The sequence below is a fragment of the Oculina patagonica genome, chromosome 2 (assembly GCF_052425735.1).
Source record: "Oculina patagonica isolate OP01 chromosome 2, crgOcupat, whole genome shotgun sequence".
NCBI lineage: Eukaryota > Metazoa > Cnidaria > Anthozoa > Scleractinia > Oculinidae > Oculina > Oculina patagonica.
The window spans coordinates 28,548,876-28,576,679 of NC_135759.1; the positions used below are offsets into that span (position 1 = coordinate 28,548,876).

Genomic DNA, 27,804 nt, shown 5'->3' on the forward strand with positions numbered 1-27,804 from the left:
ATGCCACTTTCCCTTCGCCTCATCCTCGACCAGAGAGCGACTAGGAAGCCTGTTCACTGTCTAGCGAATTGAAAGAGACTTAAAAAAAAAAACCTTCAGAGAAGAAAGTATAAAGGAGCCCTTTCACACCCCGATCCCCCACCCCCCGCGCTGGGGTGCGGCGGGGGTAGCGTGAAGTGTGGCATGAACGTAAGGCCTGGGATCCAAAACAAAATGGCCACCGCCACTATTTAGAATGAGCACTGATGATGAGCTGGAAGGGTTGGCTTATTTGTGTTTCTTTGACGATGGCTCCTGGTTTCAGGTAAAGTTCTGTTTCGACCTTTTTATTGTGGCAATTCTGGCTGACAATGGAGTATCTTATACATAGTGGCCATGCAAAGTTACTTGTTCAAGCAAAGCTGATGCGTCTAAAAGATCTGAAAATTTCTCATCATAAGCTCATAGATTTTCTTTTAAATTCCGCGCCACAATTGAAATAAAATAAATGCTAAGGTAAAATCAAAAGAACAAAACTTTCATTTATTCTTCTGTGGAATAAATATTTTTGAGTAATTATTAAGCTTAATTAATTATGAATACAACTAAGAATTACTGAATTGTGACACTCATATCTTCAGTGAAGTGATAGTGTTTGAGAAGGTTATTTGGAAAGATTTCCGCACAGCCCCATACATTAATTACGTATGCAACTATTTCATGCTATCACTAAACACAAACAGCAATCATGAAAAGAACGAATCTTTCAGAAAATTGCATGCATAATTAATCAGGGGCACCCAACGGAATATTTCGTTAAAATATCTGTTCGGAAGACGATTTGAGATCTAGAATTTTCGGAACATTCATTGTAAATTTTTTTGCTTGCCTGCCTTTCCTAGGACTTTCGAATATCTAAAAAATGGTATAATTGTTCATTTTTAACATCACTAGACTTTCAGCTAGGAAATCCGAACAGATAAAAAAATTTTAGGGGATAAAAATATGCCTATATCTACCGTTTAAATACTAAAATACGTTAAACGGTGCTATATTTAAGTGGTTTTGAACTATATTCTCGATGGGTGCCCCTGATTAATGTATGGGGCTGTGCGAAAATCTTGCCGGTTATTTATTCAGAGACTGATTACATGGTGAATTTCAGCTCAGGCTTTAATTTCAGTCGGGTTAGCTGGGCTGAGATCTCAGAACCTAGGCTTCCATAACTGAACAATATGGGCCATTACATTTTTTACATTTTTTTCTGTTGCTCAATGTTGTTTTCTTGAATTATGGAAAATATATGAGAAGGCAGCTGGACTACTTGTAAACTAGAAATGTAAACAAAAGTGGGGGTGTAGGGAGCAAGGTGCAAATATTACATAATACTCAAAGTTAGGAGCATATTTTGTTTCAAAGTAAGAGTACTGTGATAGTCCTTAATCCATTGCAGAAGCCATCTCTATCCCTCCCCCTCTAGCATACATCTCTACCATGTAAATTAAATGTCCCAAGAATATTCTACTCCTAATAATACATAAACCTGGCTGGAGAGAGCCTGTACTGTCATCTAGTGAAGGCCAAGGCCTGGGATGAATAGGTGATCAGTGAGAAGTCACAAGCTATAGTCAAACTGGGCTTGATTGACCTATGGATCATACATACTGAGTGGGGGTCTGATGAACAATTTAAACATCATGAGTACACTATACCAGCAATAATTGAACTGTAGCAACTTGAACTACCTACATTTAATTGCTGTGAAAGCTCAACAGACTGCTAAGCCCCTTTTGGCTGCAGGATTTGCTTACTTTATAAGATTGTAGAACACATAAAAATTGATGTACAATAGCATTTTCGATTGCAGTTGTTATATACATTTATACCAATCTGCTGACCAAATAGAAAAATTGAATAATTTGTAAGTATGTGTATCTATAGGGATATTGCAGTTGATAATTTACTCTAAGTGCAGTGACATAGGGTGACATACATACATATTTTGTTTCATATCTTAGGGAACACTGCTGACAAAGAATAAAAAACAATATGGAGTCATGGGAGAAAGTGAGTATTCAGACTACTGTGAAAGTAATAAAATTTTTTTTTTTGTTTTTTTTTTTTTTTTTTTTTTTTTTTTTTTTTTTTTTTTTTTTTAAAATTATTCCTTTCTGTACATGTAGCTGTTTTGCTAGGAAATTTATTTAGTACTGGTAAATGCATAAAAGGCGGGCTTCATGATCTTCCAAGCCAAGTTTATATGTGCTTCCTGTCCATGTGTTCAAGAATTTATGCATGCATGGGAATCTTGTAAACCGGTGTTTTGATTGTGTTCCACACAAAAGTTTTATTTATACAACAATGTAGAATAAAACAATAATAATTATTATTATTATTATTATTGGTTTAAATGTATTACAAGCAGAACAATCAACGTTTAAGTAATTGTTGTCAGCTTCATCTGTTAGCTTTGGTATTGCACTTACTTAATTTGACCTTGCTTATTCTAGATATCATAAATCTCACCCAATAATAATTAATTATTTAACAGCATGTGATCCACCAGAGGAAGGATTTGCTGAATGTTGTTTTGAAGATGAACCATTATTTTACAAGATAACCATTATTGACCTTAAAGTTAATGAAGAAATGGTAAGTCACAACTGAAAAGGAGTCAAGAGGAGTAAGAGTCACCGACTATATATGAGTTGACCCTTAATAATAATACACCAGGCTACCAACTGTCCCATGACTTGCATAGTGGCCTAATAGTAAATGTGCTCAGATCCAGGATCATATTATGGCCACTTGAGATCAGGGTGCATACATCGGACACGGAGGCCGACTTCGTGGTTCCCAAGTGGACATTTCAGACTGATATCATGGGTGATCTCAATTTGCCGAGTGCAGGGACATGTCCTCAGTGAAAATTATTTGCAGTTCTGTGGGATGGAACGCTGAACAGGATCATTGTGTTGACTATTCTTGTGCAAGACGTTTTACTCTGACAAGGTTATAGATGGGTACCAGTAAACTGCTGCTTGGGTTAAGCCTATGTTACAGACTGTCAACACTTCTATGGATAGTAATATTATTTTTGACTGTTTGTGACATCATTGTCCATCTGTACCACAGGCCACTGTTGGGCCGGGGCAACCTGACAAAAACCTCTGGTTGGGGGGGTGGGGAGGGGGGAGGAGAAGGTAAAATTCAAAGAAATAACAACCCATCAATATTTTAATTTAGTATATACTAAAACAGTGGATATCATAGCATTTTTGGTGCAAAATGGTTGGGCTACTGAAACTCCAAATATCCTTTGCTATTCGATCACCTCCGAGAAATATATGCAGGAAAATTGTAATTGTTGTTAGGAATAAACAAGTCTTAAATCATCTTTCTGGGCTATATTATCTCACTTTTTAGTATGTACAGTACAATAGATTCACCTCAGTGTCAGTGGCTAGTGGTGGATATTTACCTCACCGCTTTGCGGCTTGGTAAATATCCACCACTAGCCACCTCCACTTTGGTAAATAGTTGTTAACTATATTCATATCTTGAAGAAGCACTTTTTGTTGGTTCATGCTAAAAAAAAACCAGGATAATGTTTCTGGCAGTAGCTGGCAGTGTGAGTCACCATTCTTCAATGCAGGATCCACCTCTTGCGCCCCCCCCCCTCACCCTCAGGGTAGCTACTTCCTCCTCCCTTGGTTAACTGGAATTTTATTTTGCCGGCCCTTGGAAAGGTGTTCAAACATGTGATGAAGACTGGTGGTGATAACTGTACACTAACATCAAGTGAGATGGACTTTGAAACAGAGGAACTCCTGGTTGGAAGCAAGGTGGGTCGACAACGTCTTAAAAATGTATTTTTATACACCTATTTTGCACTGGCATCACAAAGGTTTTGGCTTCAAATCTTCTTGATGAGTGCATTAATTAATCAATTTTAATTAATCAATTTTAATAATTGTCAATGTCTACTTCATACCAACATTTAATAGCATTGTGTTTTGTGATGTGTTTTTAACCAGTTTTGACAAATAGACTATGTTGAGTTCATTGTGTTTAAAGTGAATTTATTCATGACGACACTTGCTCAATGATAAGCTTGTTAGCATAGACGGATTTCGGTCTGTGTTTGCAGGCTAATGCTTAGATGTACATCAAACTTCCATGCAAATTTGGATGATGTATTTTGTTCCATGTTTATTTTTGTCAACAGGCAGAAAGTCATGTTAGCAAATATTGCCGGTCAGAGCTGAAAGGGAAGGAGTGCATTGTTTGCTCGGGACATATGATAATTCACTCCAAAGAACAGTCAGACTGACAAACTGTTGTGTTCTGCTGTATTTCCTAAAGGAAAAGTAATGAACTCATGTCTACTTATTAATTTTCAACATGGGTGGTAATGCATGCAACAGCACTTTTTGACTTGTAATGTAAAGCTATTGCCCTTTGAATGATAACTTGATTCTTGATTTTAACAGTTGGGGAAACAAGATCCGTTTCTTTAGCATTTTTTGTTGAACCACACAAAAATAACTTTTTATGTTTTCTGTTCAATCAGTGATACTATAAGCATTCTGAAATTATCATGTCAGCTTGTTGTCAATTGAAATACATTATCTAACCTTGCAACGCCTTGCTTAGCAATTCTGTCCCTTGTAATGGGACAATGTGATCCTGTTGATGTTGACATTTTGTTTTTTATAAGCTCTATTCTATGACTGTTCCAAAAGAAATTGCACCACCAATCAGAGCAGTAAAGAAAGCTAGAAGAGATCATTTTCGTAGCATTAGACTGAACCTGTTAATTTATTATGGTGTTTAAGTTAACACATGGTTTGCATGGGCCTGGAAAGTCCTAAAAATGAAAAATAAAAATGTTTTATATTTAAATCGCCCTTAATACCACTGAGCAGTCCTTGAATTCTATTAAGAAGTCCTTGAATGCTTGACACTACGAGGTGAAAAGCAATATTCTGCTACCAAAAGAAGGCAGGAGTAGCAGTGGACATGCATATAAGTCAAGAAAACATTTAAATGTTTTGTACATGTTTGCAGTCTCAAAAAGTCAATTTCAATGATACCGGGATAAGTTATTTCTATTTAAAGTACCCAACAACGTAAGACACCGCGCCATCAATGGCGTTTTGAGTATTTCTATTTTGTGCTCACCCTCCTCGCCTCGTGGAGAAGCGCAGGGGCCTAATAGCTTAATTATTATTATAGTGCTCTGGACTCCGGATCGAGCAGTCCGAGTTCGATCCCCTGGCCGGGGTCACTGTGTTGTGTTCTTATGTGATTCTGGGGAAATTGCTAACTGGCCTTGAAACAAAAGGTCTGAAGTAAATATGACCATGTAACATGTCCAGTTATCCTGTTTCTAAACACCAAGGATGAAATTAAATACCAGCTTTTATTGCCTTGTCACCTGTCTCTTTAGGCTAAAATGCAAGGGTCGTTAAGTAATTGTATAAAATCGTAGCCAGATATGTGGTGAATTTAGCCGAAAACAGGCTTGGAATTGATGGCGAACAGTGCATAGCGGATCGGATTGGTAAAAACGATAGGCTGTAATTAAAAGAAAAAAATCGCTACACAATTAGTAACGACCATGCAACTAACAGCTGATGCGGCCTAGCTGAAGTGTTCTAGCTTTTGAGAGTGATAAATGATTGGTGAATTTCCAATTAAAGGAATTGGAAATGAAGAGAAAAAAGGGGTTTTTGGAATATTTTTTTTTTTTTTTTTTTTATGTTCTAGCTTAGGCGCGTTCTCTAAGAATCAAAGCCGTAACTAGCAAGAGGCAAGACGAGGCACTTGTCTCGTCTAGATTTTTGCCCAAAATTAAAAACTATATTTGTTTTGTTTTTTTGAAGGGGAAATAATCCCCAGTCGAACAAAATTTGTTTTTTCTCAAGAAACACCTTATGAAGAATGTGTCTGATAAAGATACAGAACTTCTAGATTTCAATATTTTCTGGAGGGCATGCCCCCAGAACCTCCTAGCAGATCTTGCCTTGTCCTTGGCAAAGGTCTGGTTACAGCCCTGAGAATTCAAATTTTCTTTTTTCTCTGCTAACTTTCAACGAATTACGCTCATGTTTCATACCTCTAATAAGCGTTACTTGACAAAAACTGAAGCAAACATGAACATGTAACATTACAGGTATTCTTACCTTTATAAGAGGCTTGAAACAGGTTCCGGTATTGTGTAGCGTTACAAGAATTTCAACGCCATTGAAATCTGTTGCTAAAATGGCAGGGAATACTGACAGTTCAAGGAAAAACTGCTCTAGAACGATTGTTCTCAGAGTTTTATTGAAATTTTCTTCCATTGTAGCGGTGGGTTTTGCCTCGTTCCTTGGCGGGTACTTGCTGAACTCAATTTATCCGTCAAACAACCAAGAAATACGAGCCAAAATGAATCCGATTGAGCGGAGAAGTACGCGACGTTTAGCTTCTCATTTTCAAACACAACTCTTGAGTTCATTCAAAGCTGAAAATCTCGAAGAAAATTTAAGGTAAGATCAAATATATATTTTAATAAACAAGATCGAGTTCATACTTCCATACAATCAATATCAGGGCCGTATAGCTACGAGCCGAGGCACATGTCTCAGTAAAAAAAATCTAGAATTTATTAATTCTGTCATATTCCTGCAAGAGGCTATGCATTACTAGTACAGTCGAATCCCGATAACTCGAACCTTCAAGGGAAATCCAAAAAGGTTCGAGATATCGGGAGTTCGAGTTATCGAGGGTAAAATTAGTAAGAAAATGACCTGAAGGGGAATCGAAAAAATTTCGAGTTAGCGGGAGTTCGAGTTACTGAGGGTTCGAGTTATCGGGATTCAACTGTAAGTAAGTAAATGTGAAAGAAGTGTTTATTGTTCTGGTATTGCCTAAAAATTGCATTGCCGGGCTTCTAGATTTCGAAATTAGACCCCCTGGTGGCTCGGACCTTCGGCGCGTCGCAATTGCCTCGGTTGTCACAAAAGTCTAGCTACGGGACTGTCAATCAGTGATGTGAAGTTTTTACATACATACATGTACCAAATGTCTGGCAGTTGTTTGTTTTATATGTTGTAGGTATTTTTCCGAAGAGCCACATTTTGCTGGCTCAAAACGCAATAACGATTTGGCGCAGCATATTGCCAAGAAATGGAAAGAGTACGGATTTGATCAAGTTGAAATGCCAAAGTACGACGTGTTGATGAACTCACCACGGAAAGATATGAAGAGCAAAGTGGAAATTTATCACAAAGGCGAGGTTGTGTTTAAATCACAATCCCATGAAAAGGTATGAGAATTTTTATGTTAAATGTTTCTGTAATCTCACTCACGGAGCTTGCCCTTGTTGGGTTTCTAGTCCATCTTTGGTTACGTCGGGCTCCCACCAGTATTTTGCCGGTTGCTCTAACAATTTGCAGGTCCTCATTTATACCACTGGATGGAGACAGGCACTGTGATTAGTACAGTGCCTTTCTTAAGAATACAACACATAATAATTGAATAAGGTTTTCATAGAAAAAAGGAAAAAAAAAATTAAAAATTTTTTTTTTTTTTTTTTTTTTTTTTTTTTTTTTTTTTTTTTTTTTTTTTTTTTTTTACACACCGTCCTGCGTTCGAACTCGGACCACTCAGTCAGAAGTGCAACGCGATATATTGTTTTGTAGAAGGTTCAGTTGTCTTGTATATTTTATCGACCCTGTATTACCTCGAGTTAGCGCCCTGGCGCTTATTTAAAATTTCGGCTCAAGTGCAAGGGGAGGGTGGGGGATGCTGCGCTTTTGGGGCGCGATGCTTATTAAGTTCCCCATTCAAAGGACTCAACGGTCCTCGGAGAGTAAAAAAAGGCAATAGGGCAAAAAGTTAAGAAAGCCAGGGGGAAGCCAGGGAGAGGGCGCTTATTCGAGGAAATACGATATATTAAACATTCTTTGTCGTATCAACAGATTTTGCGTAAAGATGAAGAAAAGTCCAAAGACATGCCGATTTTTCTGGGTTACTCCCCCAGTGGGGTGGTGGAGGGAGAAATTGTGTATGCCAACTTTGGAACCGAAAAGGATTTTAGAAAACTGAAAGCTATGGGCGTGTCTGTGAAAAATAAAATTGTTCTTGTGCGTGTAGGAAGAGTGTTCAGAGGAAACAAGGTATGTACAATACATACATATTAATTAAAACTATAACAAAATTTTCGAACGTGATTGGTTATCAACAGCCCGATTTGAGCACTAATGCCCTGGTAATAGGACAGTGTACGCGTCATGCTTGTAATTGGACAGTGTAATAGGACAGTAAAAGCGCCATGCCTGTGTTATTAAACAGTACACGTAAATAAATAATAATAAATATCTTAATTGACCACTCCCCGAATGGGGCCATTTTAAATTATTTAACTTTAAAAAAATTTTTTTAATTAAAATTATATTTTTTAAAAATCCCAATTGCGGGGGGCAGCCATTTGGTTTTTTAAAGGTTTGCCGGGGGTTTTATTTGGGGGCTAACAAAAAAAAAACACTTTGAAAAAAAATTTTTTAACACCCCCCCCCCCCCCCCCCCCCCACTTTGCCTCTCGCTGTTGTTGTGCATTTGGTTGAGTAAACTATTATGTTTTCACCATTTCGCCGGTAAAGTTCGTTTACTTTTCGAATTTTGTCACAGTTTTGATTAATTGGTAACAAGACTTCGTTTCGTCCAATTCTGTCTGTAATCATACTCGTGATTTGACAAATCGGATACCCGCTTCGCGGTCGTCCGATTTTGTTAATCACTCGTATGAGTGATAAACAAAATTGGACTCCACTCAGTCCTATTTACCATTATATATCAGAAAACCTAATGACCTTGACGTACCTGGCCCCATTCCTAGTTTAAAAACTGTTTCAGTAGGCAGGACTTTATAGTTGTATAGCTCTCAGATTGCTTACTTAGTTTATCACAGTCATGTTCCTTAGGATTTGACTTCTTAAAACTTAATTAGTCATGTTCTTAAAGTCATTCGTCCAGGTAGTGCAGATCACGCTTTTCGTTTTTAGCAACAGCTTTCTGCATGAATTGTGTGGACAGTCATTCGTCTTGTAGAGAAAACTGAACTGGGATTTATATTTCCGAGTACGGATAGAATTCCTTTATAGAACAAAACACGCAAATATGCCTTTTTTCTTTCACCATTTCTTTTCTTTTCTTTTTTGCAAAGGTATTCAATGCTGTTGCACACGGTGCCTCTGGGGCCCTTATATACACCGACCCCGCACAGTTCGCACCAGAAGGAACCGAAAACACGTTCCCACAATCTTGGTGGCTCCCAGACTCTGGGACTCAGCGTGGGTCTTCGATGGGTGCAGCGGGGCCTGGAGACCCACTCACGCCAGGCTTTCCTTCTGTTGATGGTATATACCGCCAGCCTATTAACGAAAGTGGTTTACCAACAATTCCTGCCTTTGCACTGTCGTACGGAGACGCGCAAGAGATATTGTGTCGAATGAAAGGTCAGTATCGAAGCCGCTTTATAATATTCAAATAGCGCATCCGAATTAAGGTGCCGTGGGGGTCATGGGTTCGAATTCTGTAACAAGAGATCGCATATAAGATATATTAACAAATCGAAAAGCGAACACCATGTTTTATATGAACATAAAACACGAAGGGCCTTTGAAAGGTTGTGTGTAGAACGGGTGGAGCCAGGCAACTGAAGTGTTTTGTATAGTATGATACTTTGTTTTGTAATCGTGCTTTATACGCTTTTCAGTTTTCAGCTAGCAACTCGAAACTCACGCAGGCTTCAATCTGTGTTCTAAATAAACTAAGTATATTTCGGCTTTATCCACTAAAATGTTTGACTCAATTTTTACAGGACGTAAAGCACCTAAAGACTGGCAAGGAGGCTTGCAACTAACATATCACCTTGGACCAGGATTTAAAAACGAAAGTCTTTCATTACGGATGGAAGTGAACAACCATCTGGAAACTAAAACCATTTACAACGTGATTGGCCAAATCAGGGGCGCCGAGGAACCCGACCGCTATGTACTCATGGGAAATCATCGAGACGCCTGGGTGTTTGGAGCCGCTGATGCGGTCAGCGGTACGTCTGTGTTGATGGAAGTGTCACGTGGTCTAGGAGAACTACTTAAGACGGGGTGGCGGCCTCGCCGGACCATAATGCTATGTAGCTGGGATGCAGAGGAAGTGTTTGTTGTTGGATCAGCAGAATGGGTTGAGGAAAACGCTCGGATTCTTCAGGATCGCGCTGTTGGTTACCTCAATATGGACGTAGCTGTAAATGGCAATTTCAGTATAAACGTTGACGCGAATCCTTTGCTTCAAGACCTGGCTGTCTCTTTGACAAAAGAAGTCTGTGATCCCACAGTTTCACACGCTTGCAAAAGCATGTACGATGTGATGTTGGAGAGAGATGTTACTAAACATGTCAATGGCTCCCCGGTCTGTGATAATTTATCATTCGGTAGTGACTACGCGTCTTTCTATCATTTCCTCGGAGTTTCTTGTGCTGATTGGTCTTACATCTTTGGAGGAATGTATGGAATAAGACGATCATATCCTGTATATCATTCCATACACGATACGTTTTATTGGATGAAAACTTTTGTTGATCCTGAATTTAAAACTCATCTAGCCGTGACAAAATACACGGGGATCTTTCTCCTCAAATTGGCCGACTCGGAGCTGTTACCTTTCAATACGACAACCTACGGAGAACTGCTACGATCGAAATCCATTACTTTGGAAACAAACGCTCGTCTTAAATCACACAACATCAGCACAGCTGCGTTATCTCGCGCAGTAAAGAACTTTGCGCAAATTTCGCGTGAGTTTGAAAGAAACAAGATGAAAGGGGGACCTGAGAAACTCCGAGCGTTAAACGATCAAATGATGCAACTTGAGAAAGCGTTTATACAAACAGTGGAGGCGAATGATCATAAACAACTGCGGCATGTTATTTATGGACCCAACCTTTCAAATCTTTATGGTGGTATTTATTTTCCTCGCGTACATCATGCCCAGAACAAAGCGGAAGAAACAGGAGACTGGAAACTAGTGGAGAAAGAAATCTCATTGCTGACATATGCAATTAATTCGGCTGCAAACGTTTTGAAACCGATCTGACAAACAAAGAATTTCTAGATGCTTAATTGTTGTTAAATTTTCTTTTAATTTTATGTACTGTTCGTGCACATTGTTGCAGGCAACACACTGTCTTCCAAGCAGAAGCTGAAATTAGCATATGAAATAAAATTTACTGAATAAAGAAAACTTGTTTGAATTAATGGACGCTTCATTTAGTCCCGTGTGAGGCGCGGTGGCCTTATAGTTAGTGCGTTGAACTCCGGATCGAGCGGTCCGGGTTCGAATCCTGTCCGGGGCACTGCTTTGTGTTCTTGGGCAAGACACTAAGCTCTCATAGTGCCTCTCTTCACCCAGGTGTATAAATGGACTCTAAATGGGTATCGGTGTTTTTATTGCTGAGGGGTAACCCTGCGGTGGACTAGCATCCCATCCAGATGAGGGGGGGGGGGGGGGGGGGGGGGGGGGGTTTTTTTTTTTTTATTTTTTAAAATTTTTATAGAAAAAAAAAAAAGAGAAAAAAAAAAAAAAATTAAATTTTAATAAAAATTTTTTTTTAAAAAAAAAATTAGCACCAAGCCTCGTTTTAAGACTGAGCCAAAAAAAAATATTCAGAGTGGCCTATTTTCATGGCCCGTTATCAAATTTTCTCTGTTTCTTCCGTCGCTCAGAAACGTGGCGGCTATTCTTTGCAAATCCATAGGAGGCAGATCCTCGTGTATCCCGCCGCTAAAAAAAATTATAGAAAACAATCTGTAGGCTACAAAAAATAACCAGTCTCTTACGCACGCAACAGAAGTCAACTATTACACTTCACATTAATTTTTTTACTTGTATTTATTAGTTTGGTCGTATCAGTAAAAAATTTAAAAGACATTTAATGGATGACATTTTCTTGCTTCTTTTCAGTGCGTATCAAGGATCAGTCAACTCATCTAAATTTCGTTTGTATTTAACGTAGTTCCCCCTCTGTACAGTTTGAAATTTCCCCTATTATACCTAAGAAAGTATTTACACATACTTGAATTTGCTTTATCGACTTTATTTTTCAAAGAAGTCGCAATTAAATATACTTTATCACTTGCCAATTTGGCTTTTCCCAGGCCTTAAGGCCACAGTCGCACTGCTACTGTGCAATTTTACAGTAGTGCTCAGTCTCTTGTCTTGTACACGGATCATTAGCAAACATGGATAGCAGAAAGGACCTTTCTACTATAACCATGTTGGCAAACAAACCCATGCATCGCCTTTTTGCTTATTATGAGCTTTTGTGATTAGGGAAGAATGCTTGCTCGGTATTTCTGTTCGTTCTGTTGTTTGACGTGAATTCTCATTTCTTTCCTCCTCTCCGCGGTGTTTTTGATCTTGTCTATCCTCGCCTGACGATCCACCTCGCGTTGTTTCATCTGCTCTTCCCTGTTTAGTCCCATTCTTCTCTCGGTCACCAAGCGATCGTGGTGCGCTTCCACTCTCCTCTGTTCGCGATCTTTGAGTCCACTCTAAAGAAAACGGTGAAAAAAAAAAATTATACCGCAAATTGCACATTTACGAAGGAGCACATATAAAAGGAAAATGATACATCTCCCAGGTTCACTGAATGCAACGGTCTCTAGGGGCGATCGTGTGAAACTCATATCCAGAGGAGTGAAACACGATCGCCCCTAAAGACGACCGCGCGGGAGGCTACTCCCTGGTAAGCCTGTCAGCGCCACTTATCTCTCAACCCGTAGTGGCTTTTAAGTCTGAAATCGCTATCGATAGAACAGCAGCAAAAATTTTTGAATGCAGTTACATGATTTTGTACATTTGTATATTGAAAGTTCTTTTTCAGGAAATTTTACCAATTAAACGGTTTAAAAAAATGAATGCAATTTTAGGCAATCTATGGTAAAGAACACTCATTTGGCAAGACAGAAGGTAATCTCAGGGAAAAATTTCCTATTTGTCGTCACGTACCAGTCTTTGTGACTCATGATCTTTCGCGGCCCTCTCGTAACTGTTTTCTAATTCTTCGTGTTGCGTTCTTCGTTCTCTCATGGCTTCTATCCGCGAGTGTTTCCACGTCTCGGCCTTTTCTTGCCTCTCTCGCTCCTTTTGGCAAAATTTTTCACTTGTCTGCCTCTTGCTCTCCATTCTCTCGCCTTCCTGGCGCGCCCTTTCAGCGGACTTCTCGGAAATTTGACGAGTTCGTTCGTCAACCATTTTTCTGCAAGAAAGCGAGACAGTGAGCGGGTCGTAACTTGTCGCAGATTCAGTAAATCTTACTCACATTGCCGAAATTATTAAAGTGCTGGGAAAGTCGCTGTGTAGGCCTCGACTGTGGGGCTTGGAGTGGGTACTAACTCAAAACAGACCTTTAACGCGGAGTACAGTCAACTCTCTCTTTAACGGACACCTGTATAAGACGGACACCTCTTTAAGAAGGACACCTGGTATTGGTCCCGTTCCTGCCGTTTTTCAGTCTTTTCTGTAGCTATAAAACTCCCTAAGCTACACAGTTTGCGCCGGTCCCGACAGTGTCCGTTTTAGAGAGCGTTGACTGTACAATCATGATTGTAATTTTAAAGATTAGCCAAGACTCATGCTTACCCTTCATAACCCTTCTCAATCCTATTATTAAACAAACTTACATCCTGTTAAGTAGCTTATTTCCTCTGGCATGTTCAACCCAGCTATTTGACTTCTTTTGTTTTGAGTACCCTAACCGTAGTTCTTGTACGTCGCAAAGTGAAACTGGGGGCACACAAAGAACTGTACTAACCTGTGATAGTCATGTCTAGCCCGTTCTTTCTGCTGTTTCTCTAGGGAATCTTTTGCTATCTGTGCATAATATCTCTCGTTAGCATCCCTCTTTGTCTCGAGGCGTTTTTTCTCTTTCCTATTTTTCTCGATTTCTCCTCGACCCAGGCCATCCTCCCAGTTGGACGACCGCTGAACCGCCACACCGGCGTCTTCAGGTCGCCAATTCCCATCAGAGCCGGTGTTGAATTTGTTATCTTGGAAATCGAAAATAACAACAAATTCAAATATTTGAGATTTGATGGTGTCTTTTTATCTTTGAGACGGTCTCAAGCATGAGAAAGCACAAGTCACATAACAGGTATGGTATAAAGGCAAGACAGTTTGGAAACGATGACCAATCATGTAAGCATTGTGTATGTCTCTGTCTTTTTATTCTGTTTTAATTTAATCTTTTCTTCAGCAAGATAATGAAGGGTGGAGAAAAAAACCTCCTCTATTTTCTCTGACATTTAACACATGAAAATATTTTTTTTCTTGATAAGAGGTGGAGGGGCGAAAGGGGGGAGGGGGGGGTAGGGCAATGATCATTGTCTCTGCGAGTAAGCTCTGAATAAACAAGCTATGCTCTACATGCTAAAGCAAAATTTTATAGTTTTTTCAGGTGCAAACAATTGCTAAGTATTTTAAGTTCTGTAAAAGCTTCAGTGTATTCAGATCAGTACTGTAGTTAAGCCCACCCCTGGCCTGGCGCACCTCTCTGAAACTTAAACTTTTCACAAGCTCCCCTCCCACTGCCTGGCTCGTGATACGGTCATACAAATGATTTGAAATAAGCCTCCCCTCATTAAATGCCCCTTTTCAATTAATCACCCTCTAAAAGTTGTGTAAAGAAAAACCCTCCTTTCCCTGGGGCTCAAAGCACTTTTACACTATTCTCCAATATTTACTCAAGCTACCTGTTGCAGGTGGGAATGGTACTCCTTTAGATGACTGGTATTCATGATGCCTCAGCTGTGGTGGAGCAGACCTTGATAGTGTCTTGTTACCAGTTTTCTTCCACTGATGGTGCGGATGCCACTCTCCACCATCAAATTTTTTATCTGCAAGTTTACAGCAAATACAACAGATTATCATCCCAAACTCTCTGAGGGGACCTGCTTTAAAATTGATTCATTGTACATCATTAAGGTACACTTAAGGAGCAGTTTTCTTTAATTTGCTTTAAAGGCCATTAACAAGCAAGCATGATATACGAGCGGCAACATACATACATACATAAACTTTATGTAAGTGTCAAATAGTATTTAGCTAAAGAGCTAATTGGGGACACTAAAATAAATATTACAAATATAAAATATAAAAATACTAATATTATATAAATAGATATAAAATATAAAAACACTAATATTATATAAATAGATAAATAGATATAAAATGTTTTAATACTTAAGGCTAGGGTGGCAAGTAGGCAAGTAGCACAGGCGCCAGAAGAAGAAAAAAAGAGACTATTTTTTCACTTTTCTTCTGACACCCATGCTTAACTCTCCACCCTAGCCTTAAGTATTAAAACATATCAACAGAATGACATCACCATATTACAGTGTACCTGTTCCAGATGGGAAAGGAACACCAGCTACACTCTGATATTCCTGGTATCCTGGACGCTGGTTTTTGTCATCCCGAACTTCTGCTGGTTTTGCCAGTGCTGTCTCTCTGAATCTCGCAGGTCGTGGAGGCACCCCTGAACTCCACCAGCGCCAACGTTTCTTGGTCTCTGGTTTTCCACCAGCTTTTGAAAGTGGTGTTCCAACTGGCATGACTGGATCTGTATATCTTTTAAAATCTGTTGATGATTTGAAAAAAGATAAGTTACTAGAATTGGCTCTAAGCAGAAAACCTTTTTTGTCAAGAGAGTTTTTGGTGTTAAATTCAGGTGTTGTAGAATTCTGTACCACTGCCACTTGAGTAAAACAGATTAATTTAATTTGCAACTATGTAACTATGGTTTTAGATCATTTTCTGTGGCTTTGCCACAACTGTGGGGGGCTTTGCCTCAGAATATTTGATCTTGTTACAATCTGATACATGTATAAAAGAGTTATTTAACTCTTTAAGCACAAACTTTAAAGACTTAATAATCTTTGTAGGAAAGCCTTTAGTTAAGTTTTCTTTATAATTAAGGTATTCTTATAGTTAATTACTACACTATGGCAACTTAGCTAGTTTTTTTATTTTGTTATTGTTTTTTTTATTATACACATATTGTAAAGTTTTATGTAGATAGACAATTTTAAAATTGTAAACACAACTGACCTAAATCTTCAGTTCCAACACAAACATCAAATGTTTCATGTTTATATCCATTTCTGTCTTCCATGTTAACCAGTTCTTCTGTGTCGGTATCAGACAAATCTTCTTCAGCATCTTCCTCCTCATCAAGCCGCACCCTGTCCAGCAAATGCCTGTTCCTCTCAAGTTGTGAATTTATTTTGTCACTTAGTGCTCCTTTAGAATCATGTTTGAATGTGGCCTGTTTAGGTTGCCGTGGAGGGCTAAATGGCCGCTGCCATGTTGTGTAAATAGGAGGAGGTCTTCCTTGGTAGGGTGGTGTTGATGTATCGGCAGCAAGACGGATTTTTCTTCTCTGGGACTCTGGCAGTTGAAGCTCAGTTACAATGCGATCAAACACAGCAAGCGGTATCCTTACGGCAACTCCGGGAGAGAGCTGCTCTGTTTGGCCATTGTAAAATGCTACAAGAAGATCACCGCCTTCATAACCTGATTGGCAATTAACACAATAATGAAAATCAGGGTTGGTTCAACAACACTCAATTATTGAAAACATAGCAGTGGCGGATGCAGTCCCACCTTATTTTAAGAACAAATAGAGTCCCAAAGGGCCCCCCCCCCCTTATCTGAAGATCTGGATCCGCCACTGCAATGTGCTCTTAGTTGAGTTTACCCAACATCATACCTGAAAACTCTACAGATTTTCCCGGGAGTCTCCAAGTTTTTTGGAACATCAAATCTCCAGGTCTAAATGATATCCTAACAATGCAAAGATTTCTAGACATCTCTAGATTTTTGTACTCTGGGGGTTGGCAGGTAAGCCCAACATACATGTTTGTAAAAATATAATTATTATTACTGCTCTTCATGGCATTTTTCACAGTTATTAAATCAGGCACATCAATATATTTAGATGTACATGCGATACTATGTACCTTGTGGTTGAAGATCTCGGCGGTCCACTCCATCAAGAACAGTTCCTGGCCCATAACGCCCATCACTCTGCCATGGAGCTAGTACTTTGTCTCCAATACACACATGGTGTCGTATGGCATCTTTATAGGCAACCATATCAAACAGAGCTACTTCTTGAAGGTGTGGTTTGCGTAGGGCAGGGCACTGGTCAAACTCAACTACAAACTTATCATTTTCTCCCTAAATTGAATTAAAATAAACTTATAAGGTTATTTCATCTTGCATGTATACATATACATCCAGTATTTCATTCTTTTAGGGGGGTATTTAGTTAATCATGTAAGTAACAATTTGAACTTTAGGTCTTATGTGCAATGTATCGATCGTTCCGACATGTAAGCTAGTTTCTGACAAACCTGTACTTATTTTCATCATTATGACTTTTGACTCTATCACAATGCATGCCCAAAACATACATGTATAATCCTTTATGGCTGGTATGAATTAACTGTTTTTTTTTCTTATTCTCAAACCTAGCCTACAAACAGACTCCAGGTCTAGGGAATAGGTAAGTGGGAGGGGGGTGGCCCCCTTAGGCTCGATTTCCGGCACTGTTGTCGCTCTCTCAAGTCTGGTCTTCATTCCTCTGGGGGAGGAGTACGGGCTCATTTTCTTGAAAAGCAGCTGGAAATTGAGCCTATGGCCTCCTTAGTAACTTGTCCCCTCACCCTGATCTACTCCCTGAGAAGGGAACCTGTTACATGCAGTCCCTGGGAGGGCACTAAAGGCCCTTTTAACTCTTTTAAAACCTAAATGACAGATTTCCATACCCTCGTATACCTAAACTTGTGAAATCCCTACCTTTTATATACCTGAAGCCGAAAAAGGACCCCGGGTGGAACCTCCCTGATAGGCCACTATAGGGCGTACCCCCCCCCCCCGCCCCCTCCCGGGCATGCAGCAACTATCATAAGCTGGTGTTGACAATTCATTCATACAGCTGGATACATGTATACCTGTTCTTTGATAACTGCCATATAAAACAGACCATCAGAATCTTTTCGTGCCAACACCTTCATACCCTTCATTATACTGGCAGCTACTGGTACATTGGTGCTGCCGGTAGACTTTTCACTGTCTTTAGACAGCCCTCGGGATGCCAATACTGCGTCGGCATATTGCAAGACCTTTGACGTCCCTCTCTCCTGATCATACTTACTCCACGAAACATAGGGAATAGGGACAGATCCATGTGGTGCCCGGAGAAGAGTGACTGGGGTACCCGGATCATATATCCTAGGGACAAACCCCGATGCGGGAGGAGCCGAGGTAGGGCGATCAAGGGTGGAGTTTGAAGTGAAAACATTGGTAAGATTGGGTGATAAGAATTCGCCGTCATAATGCCGCATGAATTCAGTCTTGTGGTTGAAGATCGGCGTGACTTTCTGGATCCTTCCATAAAGTGTGAGACTTATAGTGTGGAAAGAACCCTTTGTGATTTTGGCTAGCTCTTCTAGGAATTCCTTTGCGGCGGGATCCGAGTGTGTGCCAGTGAGATATATAGCGTGTATAGGCCGACCTTTATGTAGGCGACGGACGTTTTCCAATATGACTGGCGGACTTTGATCGGGCAGACCATCGGTGACTAGATAAATAGCATCCATTCCATCATCTTCGTAGGCTTCGATCAAAGCTTCCATGGTGTTCGTTGATGTTCCACATTTCAGTTTGTGGATCCATTCGCTGGCGATGCTAACTGTGCGAGGAGTACAAGCCACTAATCTATCTGCCCATTTGTTGACTTCTTCGTTAAATTCGATGATGTTGAACATGGTATCCCTGCCAGAAATCGCACGCGCGAACAATATTTCGAGCAAGTGTTCTTTGACGACATCGAAACTGTGGTACATCGACCCTGAAGTGTCGAGAACAAAAACAACATTCTTTTCATAAACATTTCCGAAGATCGTAGGCCTTCCACGAAGAGGGGCAACTTGCTGCCCGTAAGAAGGGCTAACCATTTTGGAATGGAGCGTTTGATCAAAGTAGAAATCACATTAGAACGAGTGATCACTGAATTTAGCGCGTGCCAAACTTGTTGATGTTGCCATGCAGTCGCCAAGGGACTAACGGAAAACCGCTGACATGAATCCAGTGACAAAAGTTTCCCGAGGGTAGAGGGATGCGATGGGCAAAAACTCCAAACAAACTTTTTCATCCATAGCTATCAACAAATACTTGTCAAAATTCAAAATTTAAATCAAATGTCGAAGGAATAATTACTTCGTAGCCGTTTTTGAGAAATATTTGGGGATTTTGTGATTTTTGTTAGATACCCTATCACTACCCCCCTCGGTAATTAGTTTGGAACAGTTGGCGCGTCCTTGGCGCGTGCACGCCACCATTTTGACAACAACGGTAAAGTCCGTCGATCTGTTCCGACTCTGTTCCTCAAAGAAACAAATTCGGATATCATGCCTTTAAAGGTGAGTAAATTGACTTAAACTATTGTTTTGTTATCCGAGTAAAAAGCTTCCTCAAAAGTTGCGTCTGAAGCAAGCTTTCTTGCTGTTTATCAGGGACTTGCGTCCTAAAATAGTGCACATATTCGAGTGTCAGAGATATACCTTCACTGACTGACCTTCACATTTTACCATTTGTTGTCGATTTCGTTGTTAAATGAGGTAAAATAAAGATGCCATGAAATGAAGTTAACTTAATGGAGTATATATATATATAGGTAATTATTTTTTTTTTTTTTTTTTTTTTTTTTTTTTTTTTTTTTTTTTTTAATAACTGGAGATAAACAAACATTTCCAGTACCTCTGACACAAGCAGAGGGTATCTAAGAACGGTCTTCACTCTTGAAAGTGATACTGCATGTAGTTGATGTTTACACATGAGAAGACAGAAAAGTAAACAATAATATAAACCACTGATGATTCTTGGTGTGGATTGTAATATTTAAAAACTCAGCCTTTGTGTTCTATTGGGTTTCCAAATACAAGTAAACAGATGAAAGGACAAGGCCACAGGGAAAGTGCTTTTATTGTTTTCAAGTTTTTGGAAAGTGAATTAAATGCAAAGCCCAAGTTTTTTAAATTACTTTCCGATAAATGCAATTGGAAATTTTCTATGTACTTGGCGCTCCTATTGAGGAAGTTTTTGTTTGTTATATTTGTTCGGAATTTCTATCATGCCACCAACTTGAGTTATCCAATTGTTGGCTTTGTCACGGCTATTTGACATCAAGAGTAAGGTTTGCGCAATTTCTGTGACCATTATCTGCCGCTTTGTGGTTGTTTGATTAGAGAGAGCATTTTGCCCTGACCAGCAAAGACAAACCAAGAATAAGAGCTTTGCTGAGAGAAATGGAGAATGATTGAAGTGACAATTGAAATTGCATATTTCCACAGTGAAGAAGATTGTTTCTTCTTTTTGTATCCATCACTCCCATTATCCACCTAATTATCGCAACGCAAATGTGTTTCTCTATTTTTCAGGATGACGGCAGTTGGTTGAACTGTACACTATGTCGCTCAGGAAGGCAAGGTGTGTCCACACTTAATAAAGCTTTGCTAAGGAAGGTTGAGTGGCCTAGCCAAACAAACACTTCATTCCACTCATCTCAGGTAGGAAGGACTAGTAACTACTTATAGTCTGTAAAATAATTTGCATACCATAAATGTTCTAATAAACGCCCGCCCTCAAATAAACGCCTTGTATCTAAAAAACGCCTCCCCTGAAGTGTAAAGTTTGTATTAGACGCCCCCCTTTAATAAACGCTCTGTGTCTTTTAGACACCCCCTGCAAGAAAATGCTCCATAGAGTAAAATCACGCAATTGCTGGTTTTCACTGTCACGCAATCAAAAAATAAATTCGAAACCATTCAACTACAGAAGCTATGAATTTCAAATATTATAGATGATAAATAGATAAACAATTTCTCCAAGTTTCGGGTCTGTGTGATGTACCGTTCGCGAGTTATTTTCCGAACCTTTCCACGCAAATTTATAAAGCTTAGTATGGAGATTTCATAACTGTGTCCTTCCGAGGGACACAAATATGGCCACCGTGATGTCAGAGAAACCATCTGGAACTCAGTTCTGTTTACAACAGCGGCTATCCTTGGCTTAAGAGCTAGTACACGTTCACATAAACACCACTTATTATATCTGAAATCAAAATGGAAAGGAAAGACCTTTTTTCAAACAAAACAGCTTTGTCACGGCACTCAGCTTGATGTCACATACGACGGAAAACTCAAATATTCAAAATGCTCTGTTTTAAAAACGAATGACACTATCGATCTGGAAATTTGCAAAAATATATATTTTTAGTTTATCTTTCGCCTAATGACAGCGGACATTTTGCAGGCCTAGTGAAGTTTGATTTCAGAATTTTATGACGTAACATGAAAACCAAGAATAAAGTTAGTTTTTGCTTGACTCGAACATCGAAGCGGCCAACAACGCCAACATGGTTGACACAAATGACAATGAAAACATCGATATCGAACTATGAACAGCATCTCTAGGCTTTGCATTAGCACAGATTAGATTAGTCTCCTACTCACCAGCTCTGTTATGTATCTTACTCCACTAGAAAACTACCCATCCTATTTGTTTTTGTTACTGTTAAATTGAAATAAACGCCTCTCTCTAATAAATGCCTCATATCTATTATACGCCTCCCCTAGGACTCCAAAAATTTAACAGGCGACCTGGGCGTTTATTAGATCATTTACGGTAATCTTGGTCAACTAGTGCCATCTAATGATACAGTATACTATGCTGGTTCAAGTAAACTGTAATTGCAGGCCCCAGGAAATTGATTATTTAAGAGGTTACAATGTCTTTTTGAATGGGTTCAGTAAAAACAGCCTCATCTTTGATGTTCCTTGTCCAAGATTGCCGATACTGAAAATTGGCTGGAGAATGAGTTTTAAAGACAATTAGAGCAGTGTATTACTAGCAGGGAATTATCACTCTTACACATGTAACTGGGATGTTATATGGCTTAGAAAACATGTTTGCATGGAAATGAAGAATGATTAAAGAGAGGAGCAAAAAGTGCAGCATTGATATTTCGGGAAACTCATTTGAAACCACAACTTGGGCCTATCTGAACCTCTGAGTTTAATGAAACCAAGAGAATGGAATTACTGATATTCTTATATTCTTGCAAATGATTTTTGTTGTTTTTTTTGAAGGAACCGATGGTGCACACCACAATAGAAGATGCATTTGACACAGTACTGCAGTACATGAATGTTACAAGCAGACAGTGTAAGGTGAGGTACTGAAAGTGCTTGTTAAGGTACATACCCACTCAACCCTCCAAGCTATTATTGATGTTTCTATACTGGTCAGTATTTTCACAGTTTCATGTGTGGTATGGAGAATAATATTACAGTCAAGTGTATAGCTCTTAAGTTATGACCACCATTGTGGAATGCAATTTCAATTGTCACTTCAGCATGCGAAGAAAGTCCTGTCCCAAAGCCCGGGTCTAGTGGATTTTTCTGCCAGCCTAGTCAATTTTATACATCATTTCCCTAGTCGGCAAGTAACATTTCTGGACTTTTTACCAAAGGGCAAGCTGGAAAATCTATTTTCTTTGCACCCTGCACTCAAACAATGTAGTTCATTTCCCAAATGTGATGCCACTGTACATATAACAATGTTACATTAAAATATGTCAAGATGATTCAGGGCTGGAGAAAGAGTGTTTTCCTGTGACTGAGGTAGACAACCTTGTTTCCAGCAAGTGATCAGCCTTGATTGTTTCAGTATGTGGTCACTCATAACTACAATTTCAAATTCCCCTAGGTGGTCGCTTACAAGAGCTTTGAGTGTAGTGTGTAACTGACATTGTAGGCCTGCAATGCATGCAGGTGTCGATAATAATTTGTTGTTATGGAGGTGTTGTTATGATTTGGTTCAGGCTACTTAGGGTGACATACAATGTAGCTTGCTTGCAATAGTTAACCAGTTTTATGCTGTGTGTCTGAGTGTATACCTGTACGTGAACATTTTGAAAACTATACTTTACAGATTCCCTATTTCTGCCAGGACCATGTATGATACAGTGTAACTCAGCCCTCCAAGTTAAGACCATTTTAGTCGCCATGGCGACTAAATTTGAACCAAGGTCGCCAGCCTGGCGACTCAAATTGAGAGGAATGATTGAAAGCATCAGCTTAATTTGGTGACTAAAATTTGTCACTGGCGACCAAAACTTGAATAGTTGGTGGCCAAATGGCCACTAAGGAAAAAAATAAACTTGGAGGGTTGGTAACTTAGGACATTTTTCAAAGTTTTTAGGTTATATTACAACCATTTTGACCGATTTGACTACCCTTAAAAAAATACCAGTGAAAACTTCTAACCTCAAGAAATACCAAAATCAATGATACACATTTCCTCCAAAAGTTCTTTACAGGAGTTAGCATGGCCTAGTGGTTAGGGCGCTGGGTTCAAATCCACCTCCCTGCTACTACATGTAGCTCGAATTGTCTTTGATAGTCATGAATTCAACTCCTCCACGCTTTTGTTTATAGCCAACTGGTCAACCTCCTGCCAGTTGGGGCTTTTAACAAGTTTCTGTTCGACGTATGATATTTGTTTTGAACACTATTAACAGTGTCCTCTATTAGTACAGCCATGCTAAATTTATACATTGACACTTAAACAAAATGATTTTTTACATCTCTCCATTACTGTTAACCTCAAAGGATGTAATTTTGTACTGATAAATATATCAGTTGCCTTTGAACTGCGTCTAACTGTATTGTTTGTGTTTTTAAGCGGTATTTCCGCTGCAGATCAACAGAAGAGTGTAATGCCCAGGACGTGAATCATTGTAACAGATTCCATCAGCCTGACTATAACTTAGCAACACGCCGACACCCAGTAAGTTGATAATGCAAAGCGTTTTTTTTTTGCTAGATAAATTTGAAGCTTCATGAGTTTGAATGTAACTGAAGGCAGTTTGAAGAGTTAGAAGATGAAGTGTTTGGCCAAAAAGAACGTATGCAAAGTACCATATTATAGGAAATTAACGCTTCATGAAATTAATTTAAGTCGCGTTAATTTTTGTTAACGTTAATTTCCGGTCCGTTAATTAAGTGGAGCGTTAATTTCCGCGACCTTAATTTCCATTATTTTGGCCCCATTTTTCGATACAGTCCAGACGTTCTAATCTCCTAGGAAAAAGCATTATTTCTTCAGGGTGGACGATCGAAGTGGTCAGATTTCTTCGCTCAACCCATACGTTCAGGTTTAGTATCACGAACATTGTTTTCGTCTCGGATTTTACACCTAGTGTTGAAATAAACTTGTTCCTGTTGTCTCAAAAAGTGTTTTTCTTTGTGTACGTCGCGTTAATTTCCTTCATTTTGAAATGTTGCCCTCTCTTTCGCGTTAATTTCATTTATTGGGAAGTAATATTTCCTTCGATTCGCGTTAATTTAAGTCGCGTTAATTTCAAATACCTTAATTTACACAAGCGTTAATTTCCTATAATAAGGTAGGCTTTGTGGTCTTTTTAATCTCATCTGTTATTTTCAGTGCTCGTGACTCTTATTAAGACAGATATATGTTATATGTAGGTCTACGCATTTTGCTCAACTGTAAAACTAGGATGTTTTTTTTTTTTTCCTGAGACGTTAACAACTTTGACAGACATGTCACTTAAAAGCTTGTGATCTCCAAATCGTTTTAATCTTCGACTTCCTGGTCATTTTATGGCCAACATGGCTGTTTGGGCGCATCCTGAATTTAACTTTCTCCTCGCGGAATTGTATGTTTCCCCGGCGTTACCAAGTTCATCCAAAGACCTGCAACTCACAATCCTCTAACTAAACGCTCGAAACGTCAGCTTTTATTTTTTAAATTTGCTGACAGTTACAAGTCTGTGTCTATCTGCACATAGTTAGTCTCCTCTACTAACTATGATCTGCAAACGGTGGAGGGGGACATGGGGGCGAGAGACCGGGAGAAAAGGGGCGGGAATCGGGAGGAGAGACGGCGGCCCCCACCAAACAGTGTTTTTAGAAACCAATCTTGTTATTTTTAACATTTAACTAGAGTTTGCTTGGTACTTTCAAATACCGTTTCAAATGTTCTTTTTGTAGAGTTTCTTTTTATAATAATCGAGCTTGTAGATACTTTACTTGATTTGTGTACTTCTTTTTTTCTGTTAATTAAAATTGTTAACCGATGGATTGACCTTTTAATTCTCTTAACCAGCTCCAGAGGCTGGAAGACGTGCAAGTGGAAGTAGCGCCTGGCAGCTATGCAGTTTCCGCTGGTCGTTACGGCGCACCCAGACAGCACACCCATATCGTCCGTTTGGAGCCTGGGCAAACAGTAGATCTAGGGTTTTCTTTATAGTCATGTCACGATATATTTGTTTTATTACATGATGTTGATATTTATGTTAATTCGCAATCCACGTCGTTCTCGATGCTAGTTTTGTAAAGTCCGTTGTTTTTATTGTAGAGTATAGTTTTTCAAATTGAAATTTACAGAATAAGTTTCATTACGTGAGGCGGAACGTAATGAAGATTTACAGTACACGTATACAGGAATTTGTTTATGATTCTTCAGCCTTTTCGTTTAGTGTTAGAAATGGCCAGGTTTATAATGAATAGAAGTTGTAATCTTGAAACCCTATACAGATGTTGATTATTCGTAGGCTCGAAGCATTAATAGGTCCACATTGTGAAAATTGTAGTTACATGTAATTTAATCACTTATTCTAAAAGAGGCAATCATATACCAGTGTTCTAATTGTAAAAAATCTTTGTAGTTTGACTTGACACGTGTAGGCTTGTATTTTTACTAAAGAAAGTGAAGCTCTTAATTGAAGTTATTTTCGGATGATTAAGCTCCATACGTACTTTTTATTTGTTTTGCGTTAGATCTAAATCTGGTACGTGCAAAGTTTGACGGTGAAACTTAGCTCCCTCGTCCAATCAGATGCAAAACTACATCCTTGGTTTTCCAACGCTTCCGTCATGATGTAATGTTCAGTTAAGGCTTGATCAATCAGCAACTAACTAGTCTAAGTTGTCTTAATCCGCAACGACGTGTTTATAATGAGCCTTGGTGTGGTTGATACCTGTTTTGTGATAGAATTGAATACACTGGATTAAGTTTTTCAGTAATCATCCAAAAGTCCCCTACAATAACTTTAATTCACCAAAACTGCCCCTTTGATTAAACCTATCTTGTTTAATTAAGGGTTTATTCCTACTTTTTTCAGCGAGAATGTTGGCCTGATTTTACTAAACTCGTGAAATAGCTACTACGTAATGAAGTTGTTTCAATGGTTTAGTGAAATCACTCTATTACATTGTAGTTGGTTTTGAGTTTTATAAAGAGAATAACTTGTATACTAGTATTTTTTAAATTCAGTCAATAAATGGAAGAACAATAATACCCATGATTGTTATTCCACTAACACACCAGAGTTACCAGATGGTGTACGAGATATTACAAAAAGTCAATCGAAAGTGTTTATTACGGTTCCATGACTATCTTAGACCCTACAAGCTCCTACATACTACGCGAACGACTTTGAATATGTCACACAAATTTCTGTATCGACTTGCCAATGATGAATTAATCCTGGACGTTTCTTTGCTAAATGACGAAGGTCATTATGAGAAAATGTACGTATTTTCATAGCCGGCGGAGCAGGAGGGACAGGGTGGCTGTAGCACCCCCAACGAAAATTTTCGGGGGCTGCCCCCCCTCACCCCACGTTTCGGTGCCTAAAATTGGTTTGTCACGATATTCACTCTTGCGATCGTTTCACAAATTTTCAAATTTCCGTCTCTCCAAAACGCTACTTGGAGAGGCCCACAAACTGTCAAGTTTGTATTTGACATTACTTGTGGTATCGGCGACTTCAGAGCGCACAATTTCTGCCCTCCGACGACTAAAAAAACTACCTACGAAGCACCACGAAGCAGGATCGTTTGAACTGTCTACTTATGCTTTGTCACAAGTCGATTACGGGCACACTGGGCGCAGAGGTGTTTGTGCCAACGAACTACGAAACGGGCATTTTGGGAAATTTGAGTATGCCCCCCCCCTCCCCCCACATTTCAAAACTCTTCACCGCCTCTCTATGTATGTATGTAATGTATAAGTTTGTTTTGTAAAGAGCAAAAAAAGTTAAAATACAAAAAAGATCAAAGACGGTCCAAAATAGGTTTGGCGGGATGCGGAATGGGTCTCAAAATCAAGGCGGGTTGCGGGATGTGAAAAATTTTAGTGGCGGGATACGGGATGAAATTGTTTTGGCGGGACCGGGATGTGTTACTTTTTGTAGGCGGAATGTGTGATGTTCTGAAATTTAAGGCGAGATGAAATATCAAACACGATCTTTGTTGTTTGATAAACTTTGTTTCGGCGACTGTTGTGTTTCTACCAAAATAAATACCGTATTAACTCGAATAAGCGCCGCGGCGCTTATTAAATTTTTCGCGACTCAAGTGCGGCGCTTATTCGAGAGCGGCGCTTATTTGAGGGCGGCGCTTATTTAAAATTTGGACGCCATAAAGAATCTGATCTTTTACAGTAATTGAAAATATCGTCTTTTGATTGTCAGTCTTCGTCTCTTGCTGAAGAAAGAAGTAGCGCTAGCTGTCTTGGCAAAAGTTCACGGCCTTCACATCATTTACAGAGCTGCGTATTGCAAAAATGTTGGATAGAAGAACTAATGGGCGAGCGGTAAAACAATAACATTGAACTGCAAAACATCTC

General features: G+C 39.2%; 4 protein-coding genes across 5 annotated transcripts in view; 3 read left to right on the top strand and 1 right to left on the bottom strand.

Moving 5' to 3' along the window:
* The window catches only part of LOC144643937 (N-acetylated-alpha-linked acidic dipeptidase 2-like), a 42,147-nt gene extending 30,888 nt beyond the window's left edge, over positions 1-11,259 (top strand). Inside the window, exons 2-6 of one of the 2 annotated variants that reach the window (XM_078503337.1) lie at positions 6,024-6,512; positions 7,081-7,291; positions 7,947-8,144; positions 9,191-9,482; positions 9,848-11,259. In XM_078503337.1, the coding sequence (XP_078359463.1) occupies positions 6,247-6,512; positions 7,081-7,291; positions 7,947-8,144; positions 9,191-9,482; positions 9,848-11,121 (2,241 nt within the window). In that variant the 5' untranslated portion in view covers positions 6,024-6,246 and the 3' untranslated portion in view covers positions 11,122-11,259. Of the gene's footprint in view, positions 1-6,023; positions 6,677-6,853; positions 7,292-7,946; positions 8,145-9,190; positions 9,483-9,847 lie in introns of those variants that run through there. The other variant, XM_078503338.1, reaches the window with a different exon arrangement.
* On the top strand, positions 200-4,894 carry LOC144643960 (uncharacterized). The gene is made up of 5 exons (XM_078503359.1): positions 200-304; positions 1,998-2,046; positions 2,531-2,631; positions 3,729-3,824; positions 4,208-4,894. Exons 1-5 carry the CDS (start codon positions 236-238, stop codon positions 4,310-4,312), a joined length of 420 nt encoding a protein of 139 aa, XP_078359485.1. The 5' UTR covers positions 200-235; the 3' UTR covers positions 4,313-4,894.
* Positions 11,260-11,696: 437 nt separating the features above from the next.
* Positions 11,697-19,168, bottom strand: LOC144643929 (uncharacterized). Its single transcript, XM_078503326.1, has 8 exons — positions 18,042-19,168; positions 17,046-17,265; positions 16,135-16,599; positions 15,428-15,664; positions 14,778-14,921; positions 13,841-14,075; positions 13,036-13,285; positions 11,697-12,578 (listed from the first exon to the last, which is right to left on the bottom strand). The coding sequence occupies exons 1-8, from the start codon at positions 19,044-19,046 to the stop codon at positions 12,354-12,356; spliced, it is 2,781 nt and encodes a 926-aa protein (XP_078359452.1). The 5' UTR covers positions 19,047-19,168; the 3' UTR covers positions 11,697-12,353.
* A 66-nt stretch (positions 19,169-19,234) lies between these two features.
* Positions 19,235-26,501, top strand: LOC144643954 (A-kinase-interacting protein 1-like). The gene is made up of 5 exons (XM_078503354.1): positions 19,235-19,511; positions 20,529-20,657; positions 22,239-22,319; positions 23,836-23,940; positions 25,279-26,501. The coding sequence occupies exons 1-5, from the start codon at positions 19,500-19,502 to the stop codon at positions 25,420-25,422; spliced, it is 471 nt and encodes a 156-aa protein (XP_078359480.1). The 5' UTR covers positions 19,235-19,499; the 3' UTR covers positions 25,423-26,501.
* Positions 26,502-27,804: the final 1,303 nt, after the last annotated feature.